This window comes from Trachurus trachurus (assembly GCF_905171665.1).
Source record: "Trachurus trachurus genome assembly, chromosome: 7".
Classification (NCBI taxonomy): Eukaryota; Metazoa; Chordata; class Actinopteri; order Carangiformes; family Carangidae; genus Trachurus; species Trachurus trachurus.
Genome location: NC_139901.1, coordinates 28,415,620 through 28,441,063, shown reverse-complemented (window position 1 = coordinate 28,441,063; position 25,444 = coordinate 28,415,620). Strand labels below are relative to the sequence as shown.

At 40.1% G+C, this 25,444-nt stretch overlaps 2 protein-coding genes across 2 annotated transcripts; both read right to left on the bottom strand.

Moving 5' to 3' along the window:
- Nucleotides 1-3,381: 3,381 nt before the first annotated feature.
- Nucleotides 3,382-17,846, bottom strand: cs (citrate synthase). Its single transcript, XM_083974937.1, has 11 exons — nucleotides 17,640-17,846; nucleotides 13,968-14,018; nucleotides 13,640-13,747; nucleotides 12,497-12,562; nucleotides 11,262-11,393; nucleotides 9,420-9,608; nucleotides 8,917-9,116; nucleotides 8,092-8,221; nucleotides 6,726-6,827; nucleotides 6,306-6,515; nucleotides 3,382-5,364 (listed from the first exon to the last, which is right to left on the bottom strand). Exons 1-11 carry the CDS (start codon nucleotides 17,688-17,690, stop codon nucleotides 5,194-5,196), a joined length of 1,410 nt encoding a protein of 469 aa, XP_083831063.1. The 5' UTR covers nucleotides 17,691-17,846; the 3' UTR covers nucleotides 3,382-5,193.
- A 3,464-nt stretch (nucleotides 17,847-21,310) lies between these two features.
- Nucleotides 21,311-24,832, bottom strand: LOC310989305 (tubulin alpha-1A chain). Its single transcript, XM_083976322.1, has 4 exons — nucleotides 24,692-24,832; nucleotides 23,157-23,379; nucleotides 22,739-22,887; nucleotides 21,311-22,651 (listed from the first exon to the last, which is right to left on the bottom strand). Exons 1-4 carry the CDS (start codon nucleotides 24,692-24,694, stop codon nucleotides 21,671-21,673), a joined length of 1,356 nt encoding a protein of 451 aa, XP_083832448.1. The 5' UTR covers nucleotides 24,695-24,832; the 3' UTR covers nucleotides 21,311-21,670.
- Between the last annotated feature and the right edge of the window lie 612 nt (nucleotides 24,833-25,444).

The following is a 25,444-nucleotide window of genomic DNA, read 5'->3' as shown; positions in this document are numbered from 1 at the left end:
ACAGTTTTTGTGAATCTCTAAAACACTAAATTCAGTCGTTTGAACCAAATCTTCAGTGGCCTGAAAAATAAATAAATGAAACCTACAGACAAACCTCTTTTCACCCGCTAAAACACAGTGGGATGCATAATAATAAATGCATCATCACTTAGATATGACAACTCAAAACTGTTCACCCTTTTTACTAATGAGATTAAATTAACACATTAACAGCTGTAATTTTTTTTTGTTTTGGTTCTGAATCCAAAGATATAAAACGTTATTGCTCACAGTAGGTCAAACTGGGTCGTGAATTTTTTTTTGTTATGAAGAATAAACATTTTCTGGAGCTGATTTTTTTCTATTAATGAATGATCAGTGGTGTTGGTTTGTGTATGATCTGAAAACAGTTTGATTAGAGCTCAGATTAAACTGTTTTAAGGTTCTTTGGTTTTGCAAGAAGAGTCAGAGGTTTGATGAAAGTAGTTTGGCTATCAGTTTCAGGTTTTTAAAAAAAGGAGAAAAGGTTTCAGGAAATGTGTTTTAGCAACTGTGGAAAACTGTAATTACACAACTTACAGCTGTGCAATTCCCCCTGAAGAAACACAGTAGCCTATCTAATTCAGCAGAAGCAGGAACTTGGTATAAATCATATAATATAGCCTAGATTTCTAATTAAATTATATAATCTAAATGCTGTTTTTCAATGCTTTGCTGGTACAAATATGACGTCAATATTGGACACGCCCCCTTTTGGGAGGCAGCCAAACAGCCCGAGGTCTTGGCTCCACATCAGTTCCTCTTACTCTGGTTTTTAATAGGTAGCCTCCGTTTATTAGATGAATCATCGTCACTAAAGGGGTTAATTAATCATCTGACGCAGAGAGGCGGAGAGTGAGAGGAGCTACGGATGCCTGTAGGGTCAAAGAAACCAGTCGACCTGATCAGAATGTAAACAACGGAAACACCGGCGCGCGCTGCCCGGAAATTAGATAATACGCTTAGTGAAGGTGACGTCAGCACCACAATAAAAGCCTGAAGGTCGACAGAGGGCTTTTATTTTGAAAAATCTCTCCACAGAGAGAGTTTAAAACTAAAAGCAAAAGTAAAGTAGGATCAGACTGTTATCTGGTTATCTGACCCTGAACAGACTTTATGATTGGGCTGAATATCTGACAGATAGAGAGCAGAGGCAGATAGGACTAAACATAGACTCACACTGACCACAAACAAGGACAACACACACACGCACAAAAACATGGCAGCCATAATAAAATATATACAGGGTTCCTACACATACTTGCCAGACTTTTCAGCATTTGTGACATTTAGATGTGTAATGATAATAAATTGTGTAATGTAATTGTGCCACTATGTCATTAAATTGTAGCTCGGTACAATAGCGCATACAAAATAATTAACCCAAATAACTTGAGATAAGACCAAACCCAGATAAGTATTAAGATAAATATATTTCCATACCATAGTTGCCATTTTCCATACTTTTCCAGACCTGGAAGCCTGTATATAGGTGAAGTTGAGACAGATGTTGTTCCTGAATAATAGAATATGAACATACAATATGTATATTGGTGTTGCATTTCAGAAATAATTTCTTCGTGCCTTTGAAGTCTTGAGTTTGTATATTAATTAATTTCACTCCCACTCTTTAAATCCCATCTGTTTAAGATACTTTTTCTCTTTGACTCTTTACAATTACATTTTTTAATCTTGTGGTTTTTATTGTTTGTTTTGCACATTTATTTATTTACTCACAGTGCAGTGTCCTTAAGTGCTAGAAAGCACCTATAAAATAAAATGGATTATTATGAACTCACAGTTCAGTAATATTCTCTTTGCAGACAGACCATACTGAAAAAATACTGCTACATAAAATTATACGACTATAGAGGGCCTGACTCTAATACAAGACTACATTAAATGAAAACCTCTGTTAGAAACTGTGCTGCTCTATCATTTAACTAACACATATCACCATGAAACATCTCAAGTTTATCACTTAGATTAGACAAATATTTTTGTATTACAAGTTTTGTCAAATTTGATGTTTAAATATGTAAATGAGGCAATATCTAATGACATACGTGCTAATTTTCATACATTTCCAGAACTGAAATCTGAACAATGGATAAAGCCACTTTCAAAATTCTTGTTTTATTTTGTTGACATATAAGAGTCAGAAGTTTTCACTGAGGGGATTTTGGATATCTCTTTTTATCACTCTGTACCTGAAAATATATTGTCTCCAGCTCATAAAAATCTAATTTCGCCCTGTTTTTAGGAATATAATGTTGTATAAATCAGGCTGTGATTAATATATCATCAATCCCCTCTGTAAAAACCTTCAGAATATAGAAAGGAATAAAACTGGAAGGTTTGGTGTCTGTAAGTGCTGCTGAAGTGGAGATTTCTAGCTCAGAGTCTGAAGAAAAACTCATTTTGAGAAAACGGCCTTTAAAGACTTGTACTGTAAAATTCCATAGATTGTTAATGTAAATCGTACTTTTACGATGGGTTGCGGATACGAAGGAAATGACAAATTTTTGGAACCTATATAATTGTTCATGAGAGAGAGCTTTACAATTATACCCGACATGACATGGATCAGATAACAGACACAGCACAGTATGTCACAGTAGCGGCTAACTTTTGGCAAATTTAGGAGAAATCTACCAACAAAAGAGTCCAAACGAAGTAAAATAACCACCTTAATGTGGATTTTCTACCATTTCGTTTGACTTTTATGAAAGAATACATGCTAAGGAAGAAAAATAGCCCAAAATCTCCATATTGATCAGTGCATGAAAAAACAGTGTGTTCGTGCCTGTAGTGTGGTGCAAGGGCCAATTCAATAAGTCTGACATTCAACCGATCAATAGTGTAACTTCATTACTTTCCTAACGAGACATGAGCAGGCGATGCGTCGGCTCGTGTCCGCTCCATCCAAAGAATCAAAGTGTAAAAGAAAATAAGACCAAACAAAGTGTTAATAAAAACCTTTATTTTTCATTTTTTGTTAGGTTTTCCAGTATTTGCTCTTCAAGCTTTTCTTGCCCGTTTGACCCGTCCAGCCCCATCCCCCTAAGTGTTTCTCTGACGAATCCATCTGCAATGAATTCTCCCCAGTTACCATGTACAACCTTTATAATATGCTCCTCTACGATCAAAATAACCTCATCCATCCGTTTCTTAACCACCCGCCACAATATGGAAGAACGCTACGATAAAACACAAGACACGCCCGATAAAGCCAGAAGGAAGATGGCAGCAGAGCAGAGAGAGAGAAGGATAGAAGAGAGAGAGAGAAGAGAGATCTTGGTACATCTGAGTGAGTGAGCTAACGGACTAATAACACGGCGAAGAGTCGGTGTTTTTTTGGGGGGGAGGGGGAAAGAAAAAATGCAAGAAGTTAAAACTAAACACAAAAATGGAGTGTTGACAAACCCAGATCTTAAGAGCAAGCTTGAAATGTTCAAGTGAAACAGCTGGAAAAACAGCACCGGCTAAAGCCCACAGAGCTAGGCAAGAAATCATGTATGTACAAGATAGCTGCAGTTTCTTCTTTTTTTTTTTGTTCGCTGTTATAATATTTCACAGTGACCAGAGAGACTGAAAGTTACAGTAGAACTGGACACTACGATTACTACTACACTGTGGGAAAAAAAACTATGGTAATCATTGTGGTTATTAATACAAGCAAGTGATCGAGCTTATACATTCAAGCTTTACATATATATACCTATGTACACAAAAGTATAAATAAAACCACAAAATGAGAACCCAAAGATTATAATTTTTTTTTTATACATATTCAAACACCAAAAAACCCTCGGTAAAAAGAAACACAATCAATCTGGGGGGTGTCTACTGCTACTAATTAGGAAATCCAATCAAGCAAGTGCTCATTTTGGAGTAGTTGATGTTTTCAAAGCGCTCTCCTGTCGGGATAAAGTAACAAACATACACTCAAATAAGACGGGACAAACGTCCTCCTCTCCCACTTTTCATTCAAGCTTGCTCTTAAGGATTGTTTTTTTGTTTTTTTTTTACTGCAGGCTGCCAATTACAACACCCTTTGCTCAAATCTTTATTATAATAACGGTTACTGTACATTATTTCTATGATTCTCCACCATTCATAAGACCATTTATTTGAGCAGAGAGGACCCATTGCGAACAGAACAGAACAGGAAAGCATATTATTATTAATGAAAATAGACAGGACAGTTATTTTGATCATAGAGGTATCACAGGTCATCATTTAAAAAAAAGAAAAGAATTAGAAGAAGAAGAAAGAAAAACTACAAGTCGGAGAAAAAAAAAGGGCACACCAAAGATTTAAAGGGGCAGTATCTTTTAACTGAGTTTCATGCTTTTTGAATGTTTGTCTTGTCTTGAACAGCTTGTTAATGTGACTAATGATGAGGACCTTGATTGATTGTTATTTTTTCTTGTTTCTAAACTGGAGTGTTCATTAATGGGAGTGAAACTGCACTGATCGACTGGGTGGGTGGGTGGGATGACATCTGGGGACTTTGCATAGAAAAATAAAACTTAATAATAGAGTCTTAATTTTGTTTCTCGGAGGTGTGGAAGGGGGGGCAAATCACTGCATTAGCTGAAAAGCAGCAGCAGCAGCATGGTTGATTCAGGTGTTTTAACTTCAGATCTTTGAATAAATACAAAAGGAAGTGTTAATAATTCACTCCCACAATTCCCTTTGAATGCCACTGCCTATTCATAGTCCTGTGTTGTGGAGGGGGGGGGCGATCTCAGCGATGCTAGCAGACTTACTATGATTATTATTATGGTTTATAGTTTGGAGCCTACTGTGGGTTACATTTATGTGTGTCTGTCTGTCTGGAGCTTTCACAACCGCACACGTCTCCAAATATGGAGGAAACGCACTGGGGAAAAACTCGTCAGTGGTTTTAATTTAACTAAAACACACGGAAACACTAATTGTGTGACAATTAAAAAAAAAAAAAGGCCCTTTTCTTTTGTGAAATGACATTAAAAGCGTACTGTCTCTTTGAATCCCATTGAATCCCTCGGGTTGGAAATGACAAGGGGTCAACTTGTGTCTGCCTTTTTTTTTTTTTTTTTTTTCTCCTCGATATTTCCACCTCCTCCTCCTCCTCCCAACCCTTCACACTAACCCCTACGGCTCCACTCAGGTGTTTTTTTTTCTTCTTCAGCCCGACTTCGCTCCCACCAGTCCCATCAGTCCATCTGTGCTCATGGACTTGGGGCGCTCCAACGGGAAGCCCAACGCTCTACTCCACACCAGCTGAGCCAGGACGCCGAGGGCTCGGGACACGCCGAAGAGCACGGTGTAGTAATTCATCTCAGTCATACCATAATACTGCAGAAAGGAGAGAGACAGACACGTCAGGTTTAAAGTGGGGCTGTCAATCGATTAAAAAATAATTAATCGCACAATTTTCCTTAATTAATCGCAATTAAATTGCATTTATCTGCTTGAAGGGATACTTCACACAAAATCGAAAATGAATTATCGATTTTGAGTGAAGTATCCCTTTAAGACGGAAGCTTATAACAATATTTATTTATGTAAAATCATCAAATTAATGTAGAATAAACACATAGAAAGTATATTTAAGCTCAAAGACTATTTTAATGGTTTTCTTTCAACTTTGAACGTTTCTCTCCTGTGAAGTACAAAATTTGGCAGAAAAAAAAAGGCATCTTTCTTACGCATATCCTCAACAAAAATAATAACAAAACCCAGGCCTACATGTGTTAAAGAACCATAGAATATGTTGTTTTATCCCTCTAAAAAGTCGGGGCACATCCTGATGTCCCACCAACATGTAACCGATGTAACTCCACGAACTTGGCACATTCATTCTGGGCGTGTAGTAAACTTTATTCATATTGGAAGTGTATTATATCGTTTCGAAATATCGTTGTAATGCTAAATGTGCTGTGTTCTCTTTTTCTTTGTTTTTTTATGTTTTCTGTAATGAAAATCAATGAATATATTTCAATAAATAAATGTCGGAGCAAATTTCCAAACAGGAGTTATTTGGATAAACATATTGGGGATCTAAACGGTTGCTTTCTCGCATGAAAAAATATTTTAAAACTTGATAAAGTGACACATTAACAGCGCTACAGCAGCTTTACTGCACACGTGACCAAAGGTTATGGGTCAGCCGCCACTGAAAGTAAAACAAATTAACATTAATTGTGTTATTTAAAAAAAAAAAACCTGTCCAGAATTAACGCATTAACGTGTGACAGCACTAGTTTGAAGCCGCCGCCACCGTGTGCGTCTCTCACCTGAAGCAGCACTCCACTGTGAGCGTCCACGTTGGGCCAGGGGTTCTTGGCCTTGCCCTGCTCCAGCAGCACGTTGGGCACAATCTTGTAAAGCTGGGCGACCAGCTTGAACATGGGGTCGTTGGGAAGATGCTTCAGGGCAAATTCACGCTGGCAGGTGTAGCGGGGGTCGGTCTTCCTCAGCACGGCGTGACCGTAACCTGGCACCACCTGCAGACAGGAGAGAGGGAAGGAACATCTTCATCAACTCCTGAACCATTAAAAACACAGTCATCCTGTTTTTTAAACATGAAATGACAAGTAACTCCATGTCCTTACGTTAGGCCATGAAGATAAATGAATAACGTACTGTATGCGGCCATAAATATCATGAATTCACACTAATAACTACAACTATTTGAGGAGGTGATGCTGCTTTACCCTTCCAGACTTGAGCGTGTTCCAGATGTAATCCCTCATCTTCTCATCAGACACTTCTCCTCCCAGCTCCTTCTGCAGCGCGGTCAGCCACACCAGCACTTCCTGTCAGACACAACAAGACACCATGCACATTGATGAGCTATTGCCTTAAAACAGAGGAAGCTTCAGAGTTATTACATGCAATTTTCATTCATTGTAAAATAGCTTTAAGAACATGGTTGTGACTCTTTCCTGTGTGGCCTTTCAGTAAAAACACTGCAGCAGGAGTTTAACACAGGAGCAGTAACGTTTCACACGGTTGATTTCTTCTGTACGTGTTCTGGGAATTCATCAATGTCATTTTTTTTTGTTTTTTTGTTGCAAAAATCATCAGTACATGAGCAAATTAACAATTTAATCTGTCATCTCTTTTAACAGGAGCACCTTGGGCTTTGTCAGACAGCTTATTACAACAATTGGAATTAATTAACTAATAATACATCCAAGGTTGTACGGGGAAGTTTGACAGTTAATGAGTTTACTGTAGTGAGAGTGAGCTCCCCTGAGCAAAGGCAAACAACAGTCATCGAAGTCCAGAATACGTTTTACACCGAGGCAGCCTTCAGTGTCGGTTCAACCCTCCGAGCTGTGCAGTGTCCTGACATGTGCCGCCGTAGCGTGGAGGAAAAAGAGAAACCACCATCCTGAGGTGTTGTGTTTTATATGACGTGCTTTTCTTTTATTTCTTCCATTGGGCTGCAGGTATCAGTCATAAAATTGGTAATATTTAAGTGTCCAAATAAACCATGATGTGTCACTGTAAAATACCACACACAACATTTATTGAATGTATATTTGACTGATTGAAACATGTTTATTTAATGACTAATGCACTTTACTGTTATCCAGACTGTTGCACTTTACGGTACAATGCACTGCTACATGCACTTTATCACGATTGATTGCACTTTGTTATTAATTGCACTTGAGGCATGTCTGCACTTTACGAGACGTTTTCTACTGAATGTACTGTTCCTTTGTTTTAAGAATGTGATTACCTGTTTTTATTTGTGTATCTATTTTACCCAGGGAACATCTGCTAGGGACAACAGATGGAAATTAGCCCATGGCTACAATCTGGCATGTTTACATTATCGTACACGGTGATGTCCATTAACTTGCACTGTCCCCTTAAAATAAAAATGAAATGAACAGCAGGTCTCTAAAATACTTGCCAACTGCAAATACTAAAAATTACTGTGTATGTGTAGCATTTGTGGTTTTCCTACAGTGACGTGTAAAAATGTGAAACCAGAAGTTTACAGCCAGAAAATCGACATTCTCCGTGTTAAAACTCAGAGGAACGGGTCGTGTCCTCGGTACGAACCTGATTGGCCAGACCGTGCAGAGGACCGGCCAGACCGTTCATGGCGGCACTGAAGGACAGGTAGGGGTCGGACAGGGCGCTGCCCACCAAGTGGCTGGTGTGGGCGCTGACGTTGCCTCCTTCGTGATCACTGGGACATAAAAAAAAACAAAAAAAGAGATTAAAAATCAGGTTTGAAGTAGAAAACCACAAAAAAAAAAGCTAAGACATTCGTTTAAAGGTCCAGTGTGTAAAATGGAGGTAAAACCGTGACATCTAGCGTTCAGATTCTAGTTGCAGGAGTGTCGTCTTAGACAATAGGGCAGCGACTTACCGGAGAAAAGGTAAGATAACTCTTTTTTTTGGATGTTAAAACAATGTAAAGCAGGGTTTCCACTACCAGTTTCCATTACTTTGCAGCGCACCCCTTTCCACTTCACAGTTACAGCTCAACTCGACTCAGTTCAGTTTGCTGCTGCTGCTGCTATGTATTTAAACTTAGTGGGTTCGATTCTTATCGGACGGAGTAGAACCATGTCGAGCCTGTCGCACAATTGGAAAAGGACTATAAATAATAAATAGTGTCTCAATCTGTTTATAATAAAAATTTATATAGTTATGACAGGGCAGGGGAGGATTGCCACCATCAACAGAAACACTGATGTATATATAAAAGAATAATTATAAGGATATGAAAACTGAACAGATTTTATTTTATAGCGATTATACACTTATACTTATATATTCAGGGTAGTATATTCAGATTTTGTCAATAAACCTAGAAAGATATTACACACTGGACCTTTTAAACTCAAAGAGGTTGATGATGTGTTCAAAGTGCTGCACCTGTGGATGGTGAGGTAGAGCCTCATCAGCTCGGTGAACTGGGCGTCGGTGTAGCCCAGCATGTTGGTGAAGTTGTGGGACCAGTCCAGGTTGGAGTCGATGGCTCCGATGCTGCTGCCCTCGCGGTACAGGTTGCGGTAGATCTTGGCAGCGATGCAGGGCAGCTTGGCGATCAAGTCCATGGAGTCCTCGTAGACAAACTAGGAGAGGCAAGGTTAAGAGGATTAGGAAAGACAGGAAGACAGGAAACCAGAGCAAAAGTCTGCAGCCATGCTAACCTTCCTGTGAGACTCTAATGTTCTCTAAACAAAACAAAAGAAACTTGTTGGATGGTTGTAAAATAGATTTATCTGCTGGTAAAGCCTGCACAAACTGAAACTATAATCAATCCAATAATCAAGATATTTTGACTGAAATCCAGAGTACAAGTGTTTGTGTCCTTGGCTCCACTGGCTCCATGCTGTGAGACGCTTTAAGACCAAGTGAACCAGACGTAAACTCACCTCCCAGTACTTGGTCTTGTGGACGCCCTCGGAGTAAGCCCGGGCAAAGCTGCTCTCGCTGTTCAGGGCTGTGATGGCGGCGCTGAACTGAGACATGGGGTGCAGGTTTGTGGGGAAGTTGTCCAGCATGGTGACGACGTGAGAGGGGAGCGCTGCTCTCTTTGCCCACTCTTTGGACACCCAGTTCACCTGGAGGAGGAAGAACACACGGTGTAAAGGGACTGAACTCAGAGACTTTTCCTTCTGAACATTCGGTTTCTACTTTACAAGCTGCTGCAGACACATAGACAATAGTGGTGTTGCATCAGAAATAAAACAAAGTGCAAATATAAATCTATTTTTAAACAAGTACATGGAAGAAGTATGTTAACGGAGGATGATGAGGGATGAATCTATAAATCTACAAATAGAATAGTGTTGATTGTTATATTGTAACTAACTTAGTGTATGGTATAAATGGTATATATTTATTTATGGAGATAGTTTTTATAAGGATATGCATGTAGTATATTTTTATTTTTGTAATTATATATTTTTATAGATATTTATGAAGTGTATATATGGCAAGGGCAAGGCAATTTTATTTGTATAGCCCGTTTTTACAAACAGTTTGTCTCAAAGGGCTATATATGGTATATTATTTATATAGGTGTATTATGTAGTATTTTTTTGTAGTAGTTTTTTATACATGTTCGAAAATAAAATTCATTCATTCATTCATTCATTCATTCATTCATTCATCCATCCTCACTGGCCACACGACTCTGATTACGATTGGGTTTGATTTGATTATACGACACATGGCTCATTTATTAATTAACATAAATAGTCAGATAAATATGATAACTTTGAAAATATAATTTAAATGCATTTCCACAATACAGCAGCTTCCTTGGAGTCTGAACACACAAAGAAAAAGAAAAGGCTTAGCCCACTTAAAGGTGCACTTGTTCATTTCTCAAAAACTAAACATAAATCTGGACATTGTGCTTTAAAATAAAATAAATCACTGTCTCTGTTTGTGAACAACATCATCAAACTTGATGAATGAAGTATTTGAATTTAAAAATAGATTATGTGACATAACTGCATCGATTAAGAATCGTTCCCATTTAAGAGACCCCGGGGAGTTTGCTGCTTGTCGTGGGAATGGGAACGCCGCCGGATCGCTAGTTGGCATCGTTTATGGTCGAAAACATTCTTGGCAAATGCTTTCGCTTTTGTCCGTCCAAGAATTTCACCGTGCAGGCGCGCGGAGGCTCATGGGAAATGTAGCGTGAAAAACTCCTCGTTGTCCCTTTAAGGATCTTGATGCATCTTTGAAACGATTATTTTCACCCCTAATGTGCAAGTTAGTGAGGAGGTTACTTTAATTTCCTGTCAAATAACATGTACATCATCTGTTTTAGCTGACTACAACTTTTTTTAGTGATAAGCTTTTACATCTGGACATAAAAGTTTTAGTGAAGGCTTATCACCTAATCACAGAAATAAAACAATCTAGTTTATATGAGAAGGTTTTCTTAGGTCACGTCTCGTCCTTTACAGTCCTCAGGCTGCTAAACATCTTGTGATCCACTTTCCCATGTTCATATGAAGGTGACAAACCATGTGATGCCTCCCACTATCATTTAGTCCGACTCTCAACCTGATCTGCGGCTAAAAACCACCTTCGTCTGACATTCATTAGTCACTCTGCAGGAGGAATCTGCAGGGACACGGTGTTACTCTGCCAGTATCTGAGGAACCAGCGCTGGCAGCTTAATGGAAAAGATGAACATCTGCAGCGTCATCCAGCTGCATTATGACTCTTACAGCTCAATAAATAGCTGCGGCGCTCACCTGCTCCTCGGTGGGCACCTGTCCCGTCACCAGCAGCCAGAAGAGACCCTCGGGCAGCGGCTCCTCGCCTCCTGGAGCTTTAGGCAGCAGCTTCTGACACTCTGGGATACTGTAGCCCCGGAAACGGATACCCTGTTACAACAACGGGACAGAGAGAGAGAGAAGAGATAGATAGATTTTATTATTAGACTCCAGGTCCATTTAAAAAGAGATAAACACACAGTCGTACCAGTGGTTCCACATGGCTGCCTGGTATCTCACAGCATGGACAGCAGAATCATGTGCATCATTCAGTCGACAGATTCATTTATACATTAGTTTGATGAATGAATGAATTCGCACTTGATAAAACAACTCCCTCGCACTGCACCACCTACGTTTTCTCATCAGAATTAATAAGCAATCATTATAGACAGCGTGAAGTTTGCGAATTCTTTCTTTATTAAAATTAAAGAGACCCTGAGGAGTTCGCTTTTGGTTATAAAAGAGTCTCATATTAATGTGGATGAATCTACATTACCCACACTTGTTAATAGGTCCATTTTGGATAAATATATAATTTTGTCAATTTCTATAGTTCTATAGTTATTATTTTGATATTATTATTTAGGGGTCATGGGAATAACGCAGCCGGATCGCTAGTTGGCATCGTTTATGCTCGGAACTACAACGGTATCTGATTGTCTTTGAATCTCCAACTTTCGTTCTTGATCAATGAAAACATTCTTGGCAAATGCTTTCACTTTTGTCCGTCTTGCGCCCGTCCAAGAATTTCATCGTGCATGTGAATATAGGTGAAATTATGGCACATTGGTTTGTGTATATAACATGAACGCTGTTGCCTCAACATGTCATCATCAAAGGCAACACTTGGTATGAGGACGGAAGTATAAATGTCGGATGCGATGAGCAGAGACGGCCCGAAATCTCCTCAAAATGCAGCGTCAAGCTCACTCTGGCCAACCGCCAGCGTGAGCTCCAGTTCTACGGACGTCGGACGACTTTGGGATGATTAAGTATCACGGTCCCTGTGGTGATCTGCTAACAAGATAAATTTGAAAACAAATCCATTACGCCTGTGAAAGCTCTCGGCGGCACTAAGAAAGCAATCAAGGTAAGTGGCCATGAGACAGCTGGAGTCCAAGGGACCGGGAGTTCAAATTAAAGCCGCTGTTAAAGAGTGTCTGAAAACAGAAACGAGGCCTCGACGGACTGAACATCCCAACAATACTGACCTCATCAGGATCCAAAACAGAGGTTTCGTACACCAGACCCTTCATGCCCCTCATGCCTCCATAGACCTGTGGATGGAAACATGAAAACAGTGACGTTACATAATGAAAACTGGCTTGTTAACACCAAATCTACGTGTGCTTTATAATTAGAAAACAGAAGAGACAGCGAAAACTCCACATCACTTTCTAACACCATGCGCCGGAATAAGAGAGTCCATTTTCATACTAACAACCAATAATAGGGCTGAATTGATTTGATTCTGGTTCACAAGTTCCCGATTCGATTTGATTCTGTATCGATTCATTTGGAGATATTTCAGTTTTAATACCAATTTGCTTGGTTATGAAAGAGATTTTCACAAAACTAATGTTGCAAATTCTATAAAGATGCAAACTCTCTAACCCGGTGGATTATTAAAAAGTATTCATGCTTATATTAAATTGACCAAAAAAGCACAAGTTACATTAATGCACATTTATTTAAAATGACCGGCTCCAGAAGTAAACAATGCAACGCTGCAATGGCGTACATTAACGACAGATCTAAGGATTGTATGAACCAATATCAGATCTTTCAAATGAAGATCGATATGAATTGGAAATCGATTTTTTAAACCCTGCACTCATAACCAATACGTTCTTATGATAAGGACAGATAACAGCTAAATGCTTAGGTTTGTTTCAAGGTGAAACAGACCCAGTGACCTGAGATTGTTTTTTTCTAAAATCCCCAAGGCAACCAGTCAGATGTCAGAGGTGAAGTGAGAGATGAACAAACAGGTCTTACAGTCATGTGTTTGTGTGTTTACGGCCGTTGTGCGAGGCTCAAACATCGAGCAGCAGCAGCAGCAGCGTCGGTGGAGGTTTGAGTGACTCAGCTAAAAAAAAATGTGTGTGTGTTGGCAGGAAGCAGTTCATATCGTGACCTCTGAGGGAGACGAGCGAACGACCGATACCTGACACAGTAAATACAGCTGGACAGGCCCGGATGGATTAGGTTGAGGCCGCAGCGCCACGTCTAATCTGCATCATGGCCGACAGCCCACACACTCATCTCTAAATTAATGTAATGCAGAGCAAGAGTCTAACTTGATTTCTACCGAACGCACCTCGACAGAGAGACAGAGAGAGACACTGACTCACCATGTCCACAGTGATTTGTCCTATGTTGGTTTTGCCATATTGTTGTTTGAAGTTCTTGATCCTGCTCTGTTCTTTAGGGATGAGGTCTGACAGGACATCCTTCAGATTCTGTGAACACAACAGTGCATCAGTCAAATATTAGATTTTAATCACAGTGACACATTTCTCCAATGTGAACTGGAGTAATGCAGATTAATGCAAACATTTGAGGAAAAAAAACATATCCATCCTTGTTCTATTAATACTCAAGACAACATTACTTTATAATTGGGGGAAAAAATGACCAACACGTGAGCAGACAATGTGGAATTAAACTAATCGTACTTACTGTTGTTGATGCGCTGGCATTTCTGGCAGCCACAAGGAAATAGGTGGCATTCTGTGAAAAAGAGAAAGAAATTAAAATTTAGTATTCATGCAAGACATGAAACGACATGACGGACAGTACCGTACGTTTCTATGTAAACTGACTTTCCACTTTTGTTAACATGATGTGCTGCCGTACTGTTTGTTCAAAGCACATTTTGACCTTTACTGGTTTTTCCAGTGGTATCATATGTACAGAACAGTAGAAACTGTCTGCAACTCTTTACATTATGATCACAGATTATTTTACACCCATTTATCCTGGAGAACAATATCTGCCAATAATTCAAGCAATTAATGAAGAATGTTAATTATTGTTAGGCCTTTTTTCTGTTTTTATTGCCAAGCATGTTAATTATTCTGTTCTGCAAAGCCTCAGTTCTTCTGAGCATCATCGGAGTAAAGGTTTATTTGATCTCTGTTGTACTGGTGAGTTGCCTGGATGTTTGTTTTGTTTTCACCACAATTTAAATGTTAAAATAAACTAAAGAGGAGTTGCTGGGATAGAAGACCACTACAAACAAACAAACTGTAACAGGTGAGGATTAGCACGACCAGACACTCGAGGATTACATAACTAAGACTGGAGACTTGTTGCAGTCTGCCCATGCTCTGAGTCACACATACATTACTCCACTCACACCAAACAACACAGGGTGTGTCATTTGCAAAAATGCGTGCAACAATTACACGAGTAGTTTCCATCAATATACCATTGATTGTGTGGTTTCCAGCTTTCTATGAGTCTGATTCTTTTAGCAAACAACACTGACATTTATTATTGTACGAGACGGCCAAGAATACACGTCTAAGTCTGAGTGATTTGTGCCTTTTACAGATTTAACTCTTGGCCTCGACCTTGTATCTCTGGCTCTGTAGGTTTTTAAAGCTACAGTGAGTCAGCCCGACCAGTCACAACTTATGAATGTCATCAAAGGTGAAGACAGGCTGTTGCTTAACTCCTTCATGTCAAGACTTTACAAGAAAGGGGGGCCAAAGGTTTTTCCCAAATGGAAAATTTATTCTGATCATTTTTGCAAAATGTGTCACCAAAAGGGAAAATAAACCAAAGGTGATGATATGATGATATATTCTTGACTTATTGGACATATACACAGTTTAAAGTGCTTCTTTTCATTCATGAGCGGTTGGCTGGCATTTAGCTAAATGAACTACGTGGGAAAAAATCCCACATTACATCAAGAAAACAACCCTTTTGATATGATTAATTGCTTTTAAGCCATATGATGCTTTTTAAGCCTTAAACTGTTGCTGGAACCGGGACAAGACGAGAGGATGTAAGGCAGATTAAAGGTGACTGGGTCTGGTTATTATGAAAGTGTTTGGAGGAGAGTAATCTTGTTGGAGGCTCAGTGACACTATAGTGACAAGTCAAACCTGCTGCTGCTCACCACCACCACTGTAACAGGACTCCTCCTCCTCCTCCTGCTCCTCTTCCTCAACCAGGTTATTAAAACCATCAATGGGTGAGGGACAAGTCTCTAGGGGAAGGGTGACAGCTGGCTCTACTCCCAGTGGGATCCCCCTCCCCAGCCCAGACCAACTACTGTAGGTGGGGAGGGGGATAAAAGGCCGACAAGGCTCACCGAAACAAAAGGTAGGATCCTGCGTCACCATACACACACACACGGTCTACACAGCTGAGAGAGATTACGTAACAGCTCAGGGTCTTAAATATAGAGCGCCAGTTTCACTCTGTCACTCCCAACTTCCACTGGCCTGGACGAGAGAGAGAGTAGAGCAGGTAATACTGAACAAAAGGGTCGAAGGAGTCTAACCTGAAGCTACGTTTAACACGTAAAACAGGAAATATTTGATTTAATAATGACTTAATTAGTCTCATAAATCAATCAATCAAGACATACGACCATGTCAGGGGAAGAATCACAATTTGGTTTATGTTTTGTCTGGAATGACACTAAATTACTGCTTTATGTAGGAAAAAAACCCTGCAAATCTTATAATAAATATCTGAATCATATGCAGAATTAGTTTATTCTGTATCTCTAATTAATACCTATAGGTTTATAATTAAAATCAAATTGAAATTTCACTCCAAAAAAGAAAATCCTTACATAAATAATCTGAATATCATGTGGCACCACCTCTTCAGACTGTCTTTTAGCCCTCACATGACTTTCGGTTATAGCTCAGGGTCAAAACATTTTATGACCAAAGAGTTGTTATGCAAGTACGAAAAAAAAAGAGCTTACTAATAAATCTCCTGAGCAAAGATTACAACTAACTGATAAGAGAGAAAAAAAAGGTGAGTGTGACATAGGTTAACTGCCCCTCACTACCTAATTACCAGACTGATAAGTGGGGCACGATATCCCTTTGCTTTGTACAGAGTTCAGGAAAGGATAAACAGTCAAGAAACAAGGAAAAAATACAAAGATAGTGACTGGAACTGACTGATATGAAGGGTCATGAAGTGTGAGTAGTCTAGGCTGAGAGGTCACTGGAGTAAGACAGCAGTAGGTTACAGTCAGAGGAAGGTTACTTTTCTTTACCACCAATTAACAGCCTAATCACACTAACTAGTAAAACTATTAAAGCAATTACCAATCTATAATAATCACAAGCTAAAAATGGAAAGATCTAGCAAACAGCAGGGCTCCAGATTGTCCCTTAAATTTGAGACATTGCAAGTAAATGTTTAGTCTACTTGCACATGTGAAACCTTTTTTAACACTGGTGAAACATGGGATCTGTCATTACAAGTGACAGGTCAATGTGTGTTTGAGGATCATGAATGAAAAGGAAATGTGAATATTTGCCTTTGTAAGTCGATTTACAGTATATGTGCCCTTAAATGTTCTGCTTTTGCTCCTAAAATTATAAGTTAGGGGCCACACTGTGCTCCCGAGTAAAAAAAGTTATTCTGGAGACATTAAAAGTATTTTTAAACTGATGTTGGACACCCCCTTAAATCAACACTTGAAGGACTTAAATGCACAGTTTTTATATATATATGAAATGTTTACTGATTCTCTGTTGAATTCAGAAGATAATTTTTGACGTCATTAAATGATGTGGGTAGAGGATAATATAATGAAATCTTTCACGTGAAGGTCAACGGGGGTGTGGAGAGAGGAAACAAAGTTGAAGCAGGATTTAAACACATTTAAAACACTGTGTGCGTGCAAACGGTCCAATGGCACCTGTTATTCCCTATTAAGGAAGAGAAATGAGAGTTGGCACATGGTCCCCTGGTATCAAACTGATGGTGACTGAGACACTGAAACATGGTCCGGGGTCTGTGACAATACACCAGGCCGGCAGACAGGGGAAAAACTCAATGGTTAGGCTACTGCAGGCTGCTAATGTTAGCCGGTAGCTCACAAGGCAGAAGTTAACAAACAGTACGGCTACAACGGTTTCACATTATTTTTAATAATTAACATAATAGTTAACTATTTAAAGCAATTCACGCAGTTATATCAGTGATTAGCCACCGCGGTCTTGGTTCACTGCATTTCACAATGTGGCTAGCAAGCCGTTAGCTGTTAGCCTTTAGCTTCTCGGGTAACGGCCACAGCTTGTGACTGTGAAAGTTGCTGCATCGATGCTGCTGCTAGGGTTTTTATTTTATTTTTTAATGTCGTCTTACCTTTGAATTGAGGAGTTTAGGCGCTAGCCGGCTGACACTCAGGAAGGACATGGTGTCTGTGTAAAAAGTGTTGTTATTTCCACTTAATTCTTCACAACTTAAGGACGCCGCTGCCACCAGTGCACCGCGGAGCTGGTTGAAGGTGCCCCTCCAGAAAGCAGAAGGTTGAAGAGGGATTCAGGCCTGGACGTAGCGCCGCCGCTGATTGGACGACGCGCGGATCGCTACAACGGCGTAGAGCGATCTGATTGGCTAGAGCCCTACTGGGGTGGACGCTGATTGGATAGAGCCCACCCGTCTGTCTGTGACGACAGCAGGTGATCAGGGTCTGTTCAAGAACACGTTTTTTGTTTTTTTTAGCTGTAAAAAGCCGGAGCATAACAAAAAAACAGAGCAGAAAACAGAAACGAGTTATATATGTAATACATTTGCGGATCATTTTAGGGAAATATCATATTTTATTGTAGTTTTATGTTCATTGAACCTTTTCATATTTTTTTGTTATTAGTGTCTTTGTGTGTGTGCCGATAATATAATACATCCATGGTGTGTGCCAACAGAGCTGGGCTGTAACACCCCACCCCTTTACTATGGCAAGCGGATTTAACATTTAAAAGCTAAATTTGGCTATCCGGAATTAACACTGTAGATATCAACAACGTATTTCTGACTAGTCCTAATTACATTTTGAATAGTTGGATTTTTCATTCAAGATATCTGTAATTCAGTTTTGCCTACTAGTCAAGAAGAACATTTCAGAAATCCATACAACTACATTCTTCCTGGGACAAATGACGTCACTTGTCATTCATGTGTATGGGGTTTGTCATTACAGATCTATAATTCAGTTACAGATATCCGCTATGTGAATTATGGATATACATATCTGTAACTGAATTATGACTATTCCTACCGGTAATTCCAGTTTGAGATATCTACAACGTCATTTCACCTAGTCAAAACTTAATTTAAGATATCTGAAAAGGGGCATGTAGGATATCTTAAATTGAGGTGAATTAAAGATATCTTGAACTGGAATTATGACTAGTCAGAATCAAATTGTAGATATCTGAAACTGGAATTACTACTAGTCGTAATTCAGTTACAGATATTCATAATTCACATAGCGGATATCTGCAACTGAATTATAGATATTTGTAAAATGACATACCCCATACGCATGCATGGTCAAAGTGATGTAATTTGTCCTAGGAAGAATATAGTTGTGTGGATATCTGAAATGTTCTTTTTGACTAGGCAAAACTGAATTACAGATATCTGCAACACATACTATCCAATCTGGCTTTTAAACGTTAAAATGGTTTGCCATACTTTCCCATTTCTCCACACTTGGCTGAGTGAGTATGCTTGGTTACGCACACACTTTGGTGACGCTTTGCTGGTGGAATGTACATTTGCATATCTTGTGCAAGCATGTGTAAGTGGCCAAGCGTGCAGGGTTATTTAGAAACAACAGGGACAAACTTGACAGGTGCAGGGCAGCCTGTGAGTGCCATTGTGCACACTAGCACAACAGTGCATAGCAACAGTTTAATAAACAGAGCTGCCGGATCACAGCCTCATCTACTCCAAAAGCGTCTCTAAGATTCAAATCATAAATGTGTAAGAAAACGGGAAAAAAGAAAAACACAGAGCATGATGAAAAATATTCACATAAGTACTGTGTGAGTTAGATGAAGTAGAAAATTAGTCTCATTTCCTTTTATATTGTACAAAGTATGATGATTTGAGGGAGGTATTATTACATGAAATCTGTGGACAAAACCCTGAAATATTTTGGAAATAATAAGCTGGTTGTTTAATTTCAGTGTGTTTAAGACTGCTAGTTTTATTTCTAAAGCCTGGAAAAGAAGACAGGAACATTTGTTTCATTAATTTCTGATGATTTCCCTTGAACCCTGGTATTGTTTTCCTTTTCTTTTTTCGGATAATGGTTTTGAACCTGTTTGTTTTCTTATTTCCTTGGTGTCTTATAAGTCCATGCGGGCTGGGCATACAGAAGTATGCATGACACAATAATAGTCATTCATTCATTCATTCATTCATTCAGTATAATCAATAGAGTAAAGTCATTATTATGTGATACATAATACACTATAATACACATTATACACCATATGTTTTTATGTATTTTACTTCAGTGTCTCGTGATCTGTGTTGTTTTCTCTCCATTGTCATGTATTTTCCCTTTGCTCTCTATCTATCTATCTATCTATCTATCTATCTATCTATCTATCTATCTATCTATCTATCTATCTATCTATCTAACAGGTCAAAATGATCAGATGTAAAAGTAAACGTAGCCTAAAGAGAATAAAACTGAAACTGAAAAATATGAGATAAAATAATACAAAATATGAATTAAAAGTCATAATTATGAGATAGAAAGTCAAATTCATTTTATTGAAATGTATTCAGTGGTGTTTCCCAAACGTGGCCTATGGCTCCCAGTGACTGCAGACTTCACCAGCTGGTGCATTGTGGAATTTATACTTGGCCAAATACCGCTCCGATGCGGTCTTACTGTAACACAAGTGCGGGTAAAGCGCAAATCAAGCGTGCTGCGCTTTTAGTCGTTGGAGAAATGGGACACACAATGTGCACTAATAAGCGTGTGTGATCGAGTGTGCATATTGGGACAGGCCCACTGTCTCTTTCCACTGTCATAGATCAGTTTGATGCTTTTATACCTTTTATATAAAGTGAAGTCATTGGTTTGATGGGACTAATGGTTTGTTTACATCTACAGAATAATAATAAGTAAAAGTGATGTAATATGTCTGAGGAGAAACAGTGTCCACGAGGTGTCGTAAGGACACATTCTCTGGTCATTAAACGATTTAAATGTCTTTTATTAGTTTATGTAAAGGTTATTAATGGTTTGCAGTGATAAACAGATGAAGATAACAGCAAAAAATGTTACACAGGCCATCCTGTAACAGAAACTAAAGTAGTGACTCAGTAGAGATGAATGAAGGTCAACTACTAAAGGAGAGATTAAAAACAACTAACAGGAGACGTATGTATAAAGAGAGACGGCTAAAGACATAAACTGTCAAGAAACAGATTTAATCACTAAGAAAAGACATAAAGGAACTGAACTAAGACTCAGAATTAACATTTTCACCTGTGGTCATATGTAAAGGTCAGAATGAATAATGTAAATTACTCTAAATAACAGCTGTCTGTACCTTGTGTTAGTGCTGCTCTTCACCCTCTTATGGACTCAGAAATCCTGTGAGAAATAAAAGGAAACTATTGACATTGATCCTATTTTTAGGTTTATTTTACCTGGTAGTTTATTTTCAGAATAATCAACCTCTTGTCTTATGAGTGTCCAACACCTTACTGGTTTGTATTCGTCAGTCATCTATATAAAAGTCTGAGCTTTTAGTTTATATACTGTCATTGATTATTGAATATATATACTGTATATATTTCTCAATTGAAAAATGCACTTTATGGTGAGGGTAGTGCTCATTGTAGTTTACATGACAAACTGTAACACTGACTTTAAATATTTAATTGGATGTAAGCACAGTGGATATTACTGGGTGTGTATGATTTCTCTTTGCTGCAGGAAGCCTTCAGGTCTTCATTTGTTTTCTTCTTCAGTAGACAAGAACCACACAGACACATCGTTAAGTTGCAGGAAATTTATTTGGAACTGACATTTTGGATTTTTAGTTTGAAAACAGGCAAACGTGTAATTTGATAGACAACGTTTATTTTTGGAATGCCCTTAAGAAAAACTTCTAAATAACTTATTCCTGTTTCCCTGGTGATGAACGTCCCTTACAGTCCCCCCCTCCCCCTCCCAACAGGTAACTCCCCCTACTCTCCACATACAGACTGTTAATGCCCCCCGGTCCTGTCACAGGAATTTAACCAAACTCAAACATTTCTGTAGTGTTATTGTGAACTGTCAAATGAACAAACGTTTCTTTCTGGAATGTATTTAAGAACAAATGGAATCAGTTATTTCCTGTTTGGTGACTTCATGTCCCTTTTTAATACTCCTCTCCTTCCTCTTCTCCCTCACCCTCGACGGAGTCGACTCCGACCTCCTCGTAATCCTTCTCCAGAGCTGCCATGTCCTCCCTGGCCTCGGAGAACTCTCCCTCCTCCATACCCTCACCCACATACCAGTGAACAAAGGCGCGCTTGGCGTACATCAGGTCGAACTTGTGGTCGAGCCGCGCCCAGGCCTCGGCGATGGCGGTGGTGTTGCTCAGCATGCACACGGCCCTCTGCACCTTGGCCAGGTCTCCTCCAGGAACCACGGTGGGGGGCTGGTAGTTGATGCCGACCTTGAAGCCGGTGGGGCACCAGTCCACGAACTGGATGGTACGCTTGGTCTTGATGGTGGCGATGGCGGCGTTGACGTCTTTGGGCACCACGTCTCCACGGTACAGCAGGCAGCAGGCCATGTATTTACCGTGGCGGGGGTCGCACTTCACCATCTGGTTGGCCGGCTCGAAGCAGGCGTTGGTGATCTCGGCCACGGACAGCTGCTCGTGGTACGCCTTCTCTGCTGAGATGACGGGGGCGTAGGTGGCGAGGGGGAAGTGGATACGGGGATATGGCACCAAGTTGGTCTGGAACTCGGTCAGATCAACATTCAGGGCGCCGTCGAAACGGAGGGAAGCGGTGATGGAGGACACGATCTGGCCAATGAGCCTGTTGAGGTTGGTGTAGGTGGGACGCTCGATGTCGAGGTTCCTACGGCAGATGTCGTAGATGGCCTCGTTGTCGACCATGAAGGCGCAGTCAGAGTGCTCCAGCGTGGTGTGGGTGGTCAGGATGGCGTTGTAGGGCTCCACCACGGCGGTGGACACCTGAGGCGCCGGGTAGATGGCGAACTCCAGCTTGGACTTCTTACCGTAGTCGACGGACAGACGCTCCATCAGCAGGGAGGTGAAACCGGAGCCGGTGCCTCCTCCGAAGCTGTGGAAGACCAGGAAGCCCTGAAGACCGGTGCACTGGTCGGCCTGAGGACAGAGACCGAGACTGGTTCAATAGGGAAGACACGGTATGTTTGATATTTTAATAATTTCCTGATGTGAGGTTTTACCCACCAGTTTGCGGATCCTGTCCAGAACCAGGTCAATGATCTCTTTGCCGATGGTGTAGTGTCCACGGGCGTAGTTGTTGGCAGCATCCTCCTTACCGGTGATCAGCTGCTCAGGGTGGAACAGCTGGCGGTAGGTCCCAGTGCGAACCTCATCTGCAGAGAAACATCATTAATTGCATGTAATGTATCCAACTGGGAGGAAAAGTAGATTATAAATCCTTAAGTAAGGGATAATGTAGAGTTTGGAGAAATAAACCCTTTCAGGATGTATGGAACCAACCGGCTTACGAGTGAAATAATGAATCAAAATACGACTTAAATAAGGGATTATGGTTTGCGATGGTTTACGCGTTTGTGTCGCGGACTCACAGTGCCACCGGGTCAGAACATGTCTATAAATGTTGAACAGTGAAGACACTCACCGATGACAGTGGGCTCCAGGTCCACAAACACGGCTCTGGGGACGTGTTTTCCAGCTCCAGTCTCGCTGAAGAAGGTGTTGAAGGAGTCGTCCCCTCCTCCGATGGTCTTGTCACTGGGCATCTGTCCGTCCGGCTGGATCCCATGCTCCAGGCAGTAAAGCTCCCAGCAGGCATTGCCGATCTGGACACCAGCCTGACCAACGTGGATAGAGATACACTCACGCTGTGGAAAGAGAAGAGAAAACAAGATAGGTCATCTACCTGTACCAGATTTATTCATTAAAAAAGAAAAGAAAGAACAAAATGTTATTGTTCATCACTAACAACATGAGGTAGTTCTATAATCATGTTATAAAGTATTTAATTTTTCAAATATTAAATCATCTCTTCTAATTAATTAAACCGTTTTTCCATACATTTCATTTTATGATGGTGGGAATCTCATTTGATCAACAACTACTGATCAATAATAGTCTGGTTATAAAGGTTTAAAAAAAAAATAATAATTATTATTATTTAATAAATAAATAATATATATAAAATATATATAATATAATAAAATAATATTAAATTATAAACGTCTATAAGACATCGTGGAAGAAACAGTCTTGTTAACGGTCGAATTTACCGTGGACAGCTTCAACTTTTGACTGGTGCACTGCGTTGTTTCTAAGACACGCGTTGCTAGGCGACCAGCCCTGATCGCCCCACCCTGGCAACGGATGACGTTTGTTGGAATTCTCCTTATAACCGTCCGTTCACCGTTAAATGTTCGTTCGTGCCCAGTTTCAATAAAGCTATTTTTGAATTTAAATTCAGTTAAGGGGAATGCTTACTTTTAAATTTTAAATTGAATCAGTAACGTTACCGTTACAACAACGGCCAGTTGAAACCGGTTGAAACAAAGGCCGCTCCTGCTGACCCTGCATTAGTGTCAGTAGCTGTCAGGATGAGACTGTCCATTTACTAGCATCATGAATTTTTAATGCATCGCGCCATGATGACAACGCATTTCATCCATTTTCCTTGAGGATAAGGTTTCTTCTCTGGGTGTGGGGCTCCGGCCTGAGCGCATCCTCCCTTCACCAACGTACATTGAATTAACGGCTGTCACGAGAAGTGATGGCCGGGGCTTAGTCATGTCGGTGGGGGTGGGGTGGAGGGGACAGAGTCGTCGTCTCGGTTGGGCCGTTGGACCTCTGCCCGCGTTATTTATTCAGCCCTTGGTGCTGTCTGCCCTAAACCTCTTTGTTCTCTTTTCCCGCCCCGTAACCTACAAATCTACGCAGTGCAGATCCGTCTCCCCCAGCACCAAAACCTCATATTATCACTAAATAAATACGTTTAACGTAAATTTTTATTTTGTAAAGATGCAGTTGTTTAAGATGTCTTCCTCCCACTTTACCGTTACTCCACCCCTCCATCCATCCCTCATCAAACCAACAAGTCACATCATCACCAAAGAGAGAGGAAGCAACATGAACGACTCCAGTGACTATTCTTTAAATTTATAAAATAAAATAAAAGGTTCTTACCATTTTGTTGAGATTGAGTCGCTGTAGAGGGTTGAAGAGTCTTCTCGACGGGGAGTCTTACTATTCGACGGTTATGGGGTCGATGTAAGACATAATGGCGCACATGAGGATGACCGGTGGTATTTATAGGGCGGAGCAGCCCCAGCGCCGGCTGCTGCTGCGACGCTATTGGTCAATCCCCCTGTCACCCAACGTTCTGTAGTCATCCGCGGGTGATCTGACCACCAACCATGGATCTATTATGCTACCAACATAAACGCTGCTAAAACTATTCATTTGTGCTCATTATTTAATATCTTTTTTTGAAGACTCCCCTGGCTTCTGTTTGATTATTTGCATTGTTGGTGTAATAATGCCTGCATTGATGCTTTGATGCTGTCTCTACTGTATCAATAAAGATTGGATTTAAAAAAAAGAAAAAAGAAATGCCTGATCATTGTCCCACTTGAGTTGAATGAAAGTACCGCGATACCGAGAAAGGTTCACGAGGACTCAGCTAATCCTATCATTATTTGTCAAGTGTAAATGCATGCTCTGCCTTCTGCTAATGTGTAATAAAACTGCATCCTGCGCGTGATTTCAATTCAATATGCTCTGATTATTACAAGTGTCGGAATATCAGAATCAAAATCTAATCTGGTATGGTATTTTATTGGTAACCGAACATGATTATAGCCCCATGAAGACTGAAATTATACTGTAATACACTGCCATGGTGGCATTTTATTAGGAGCAGCATATGTTCGCTTTTAA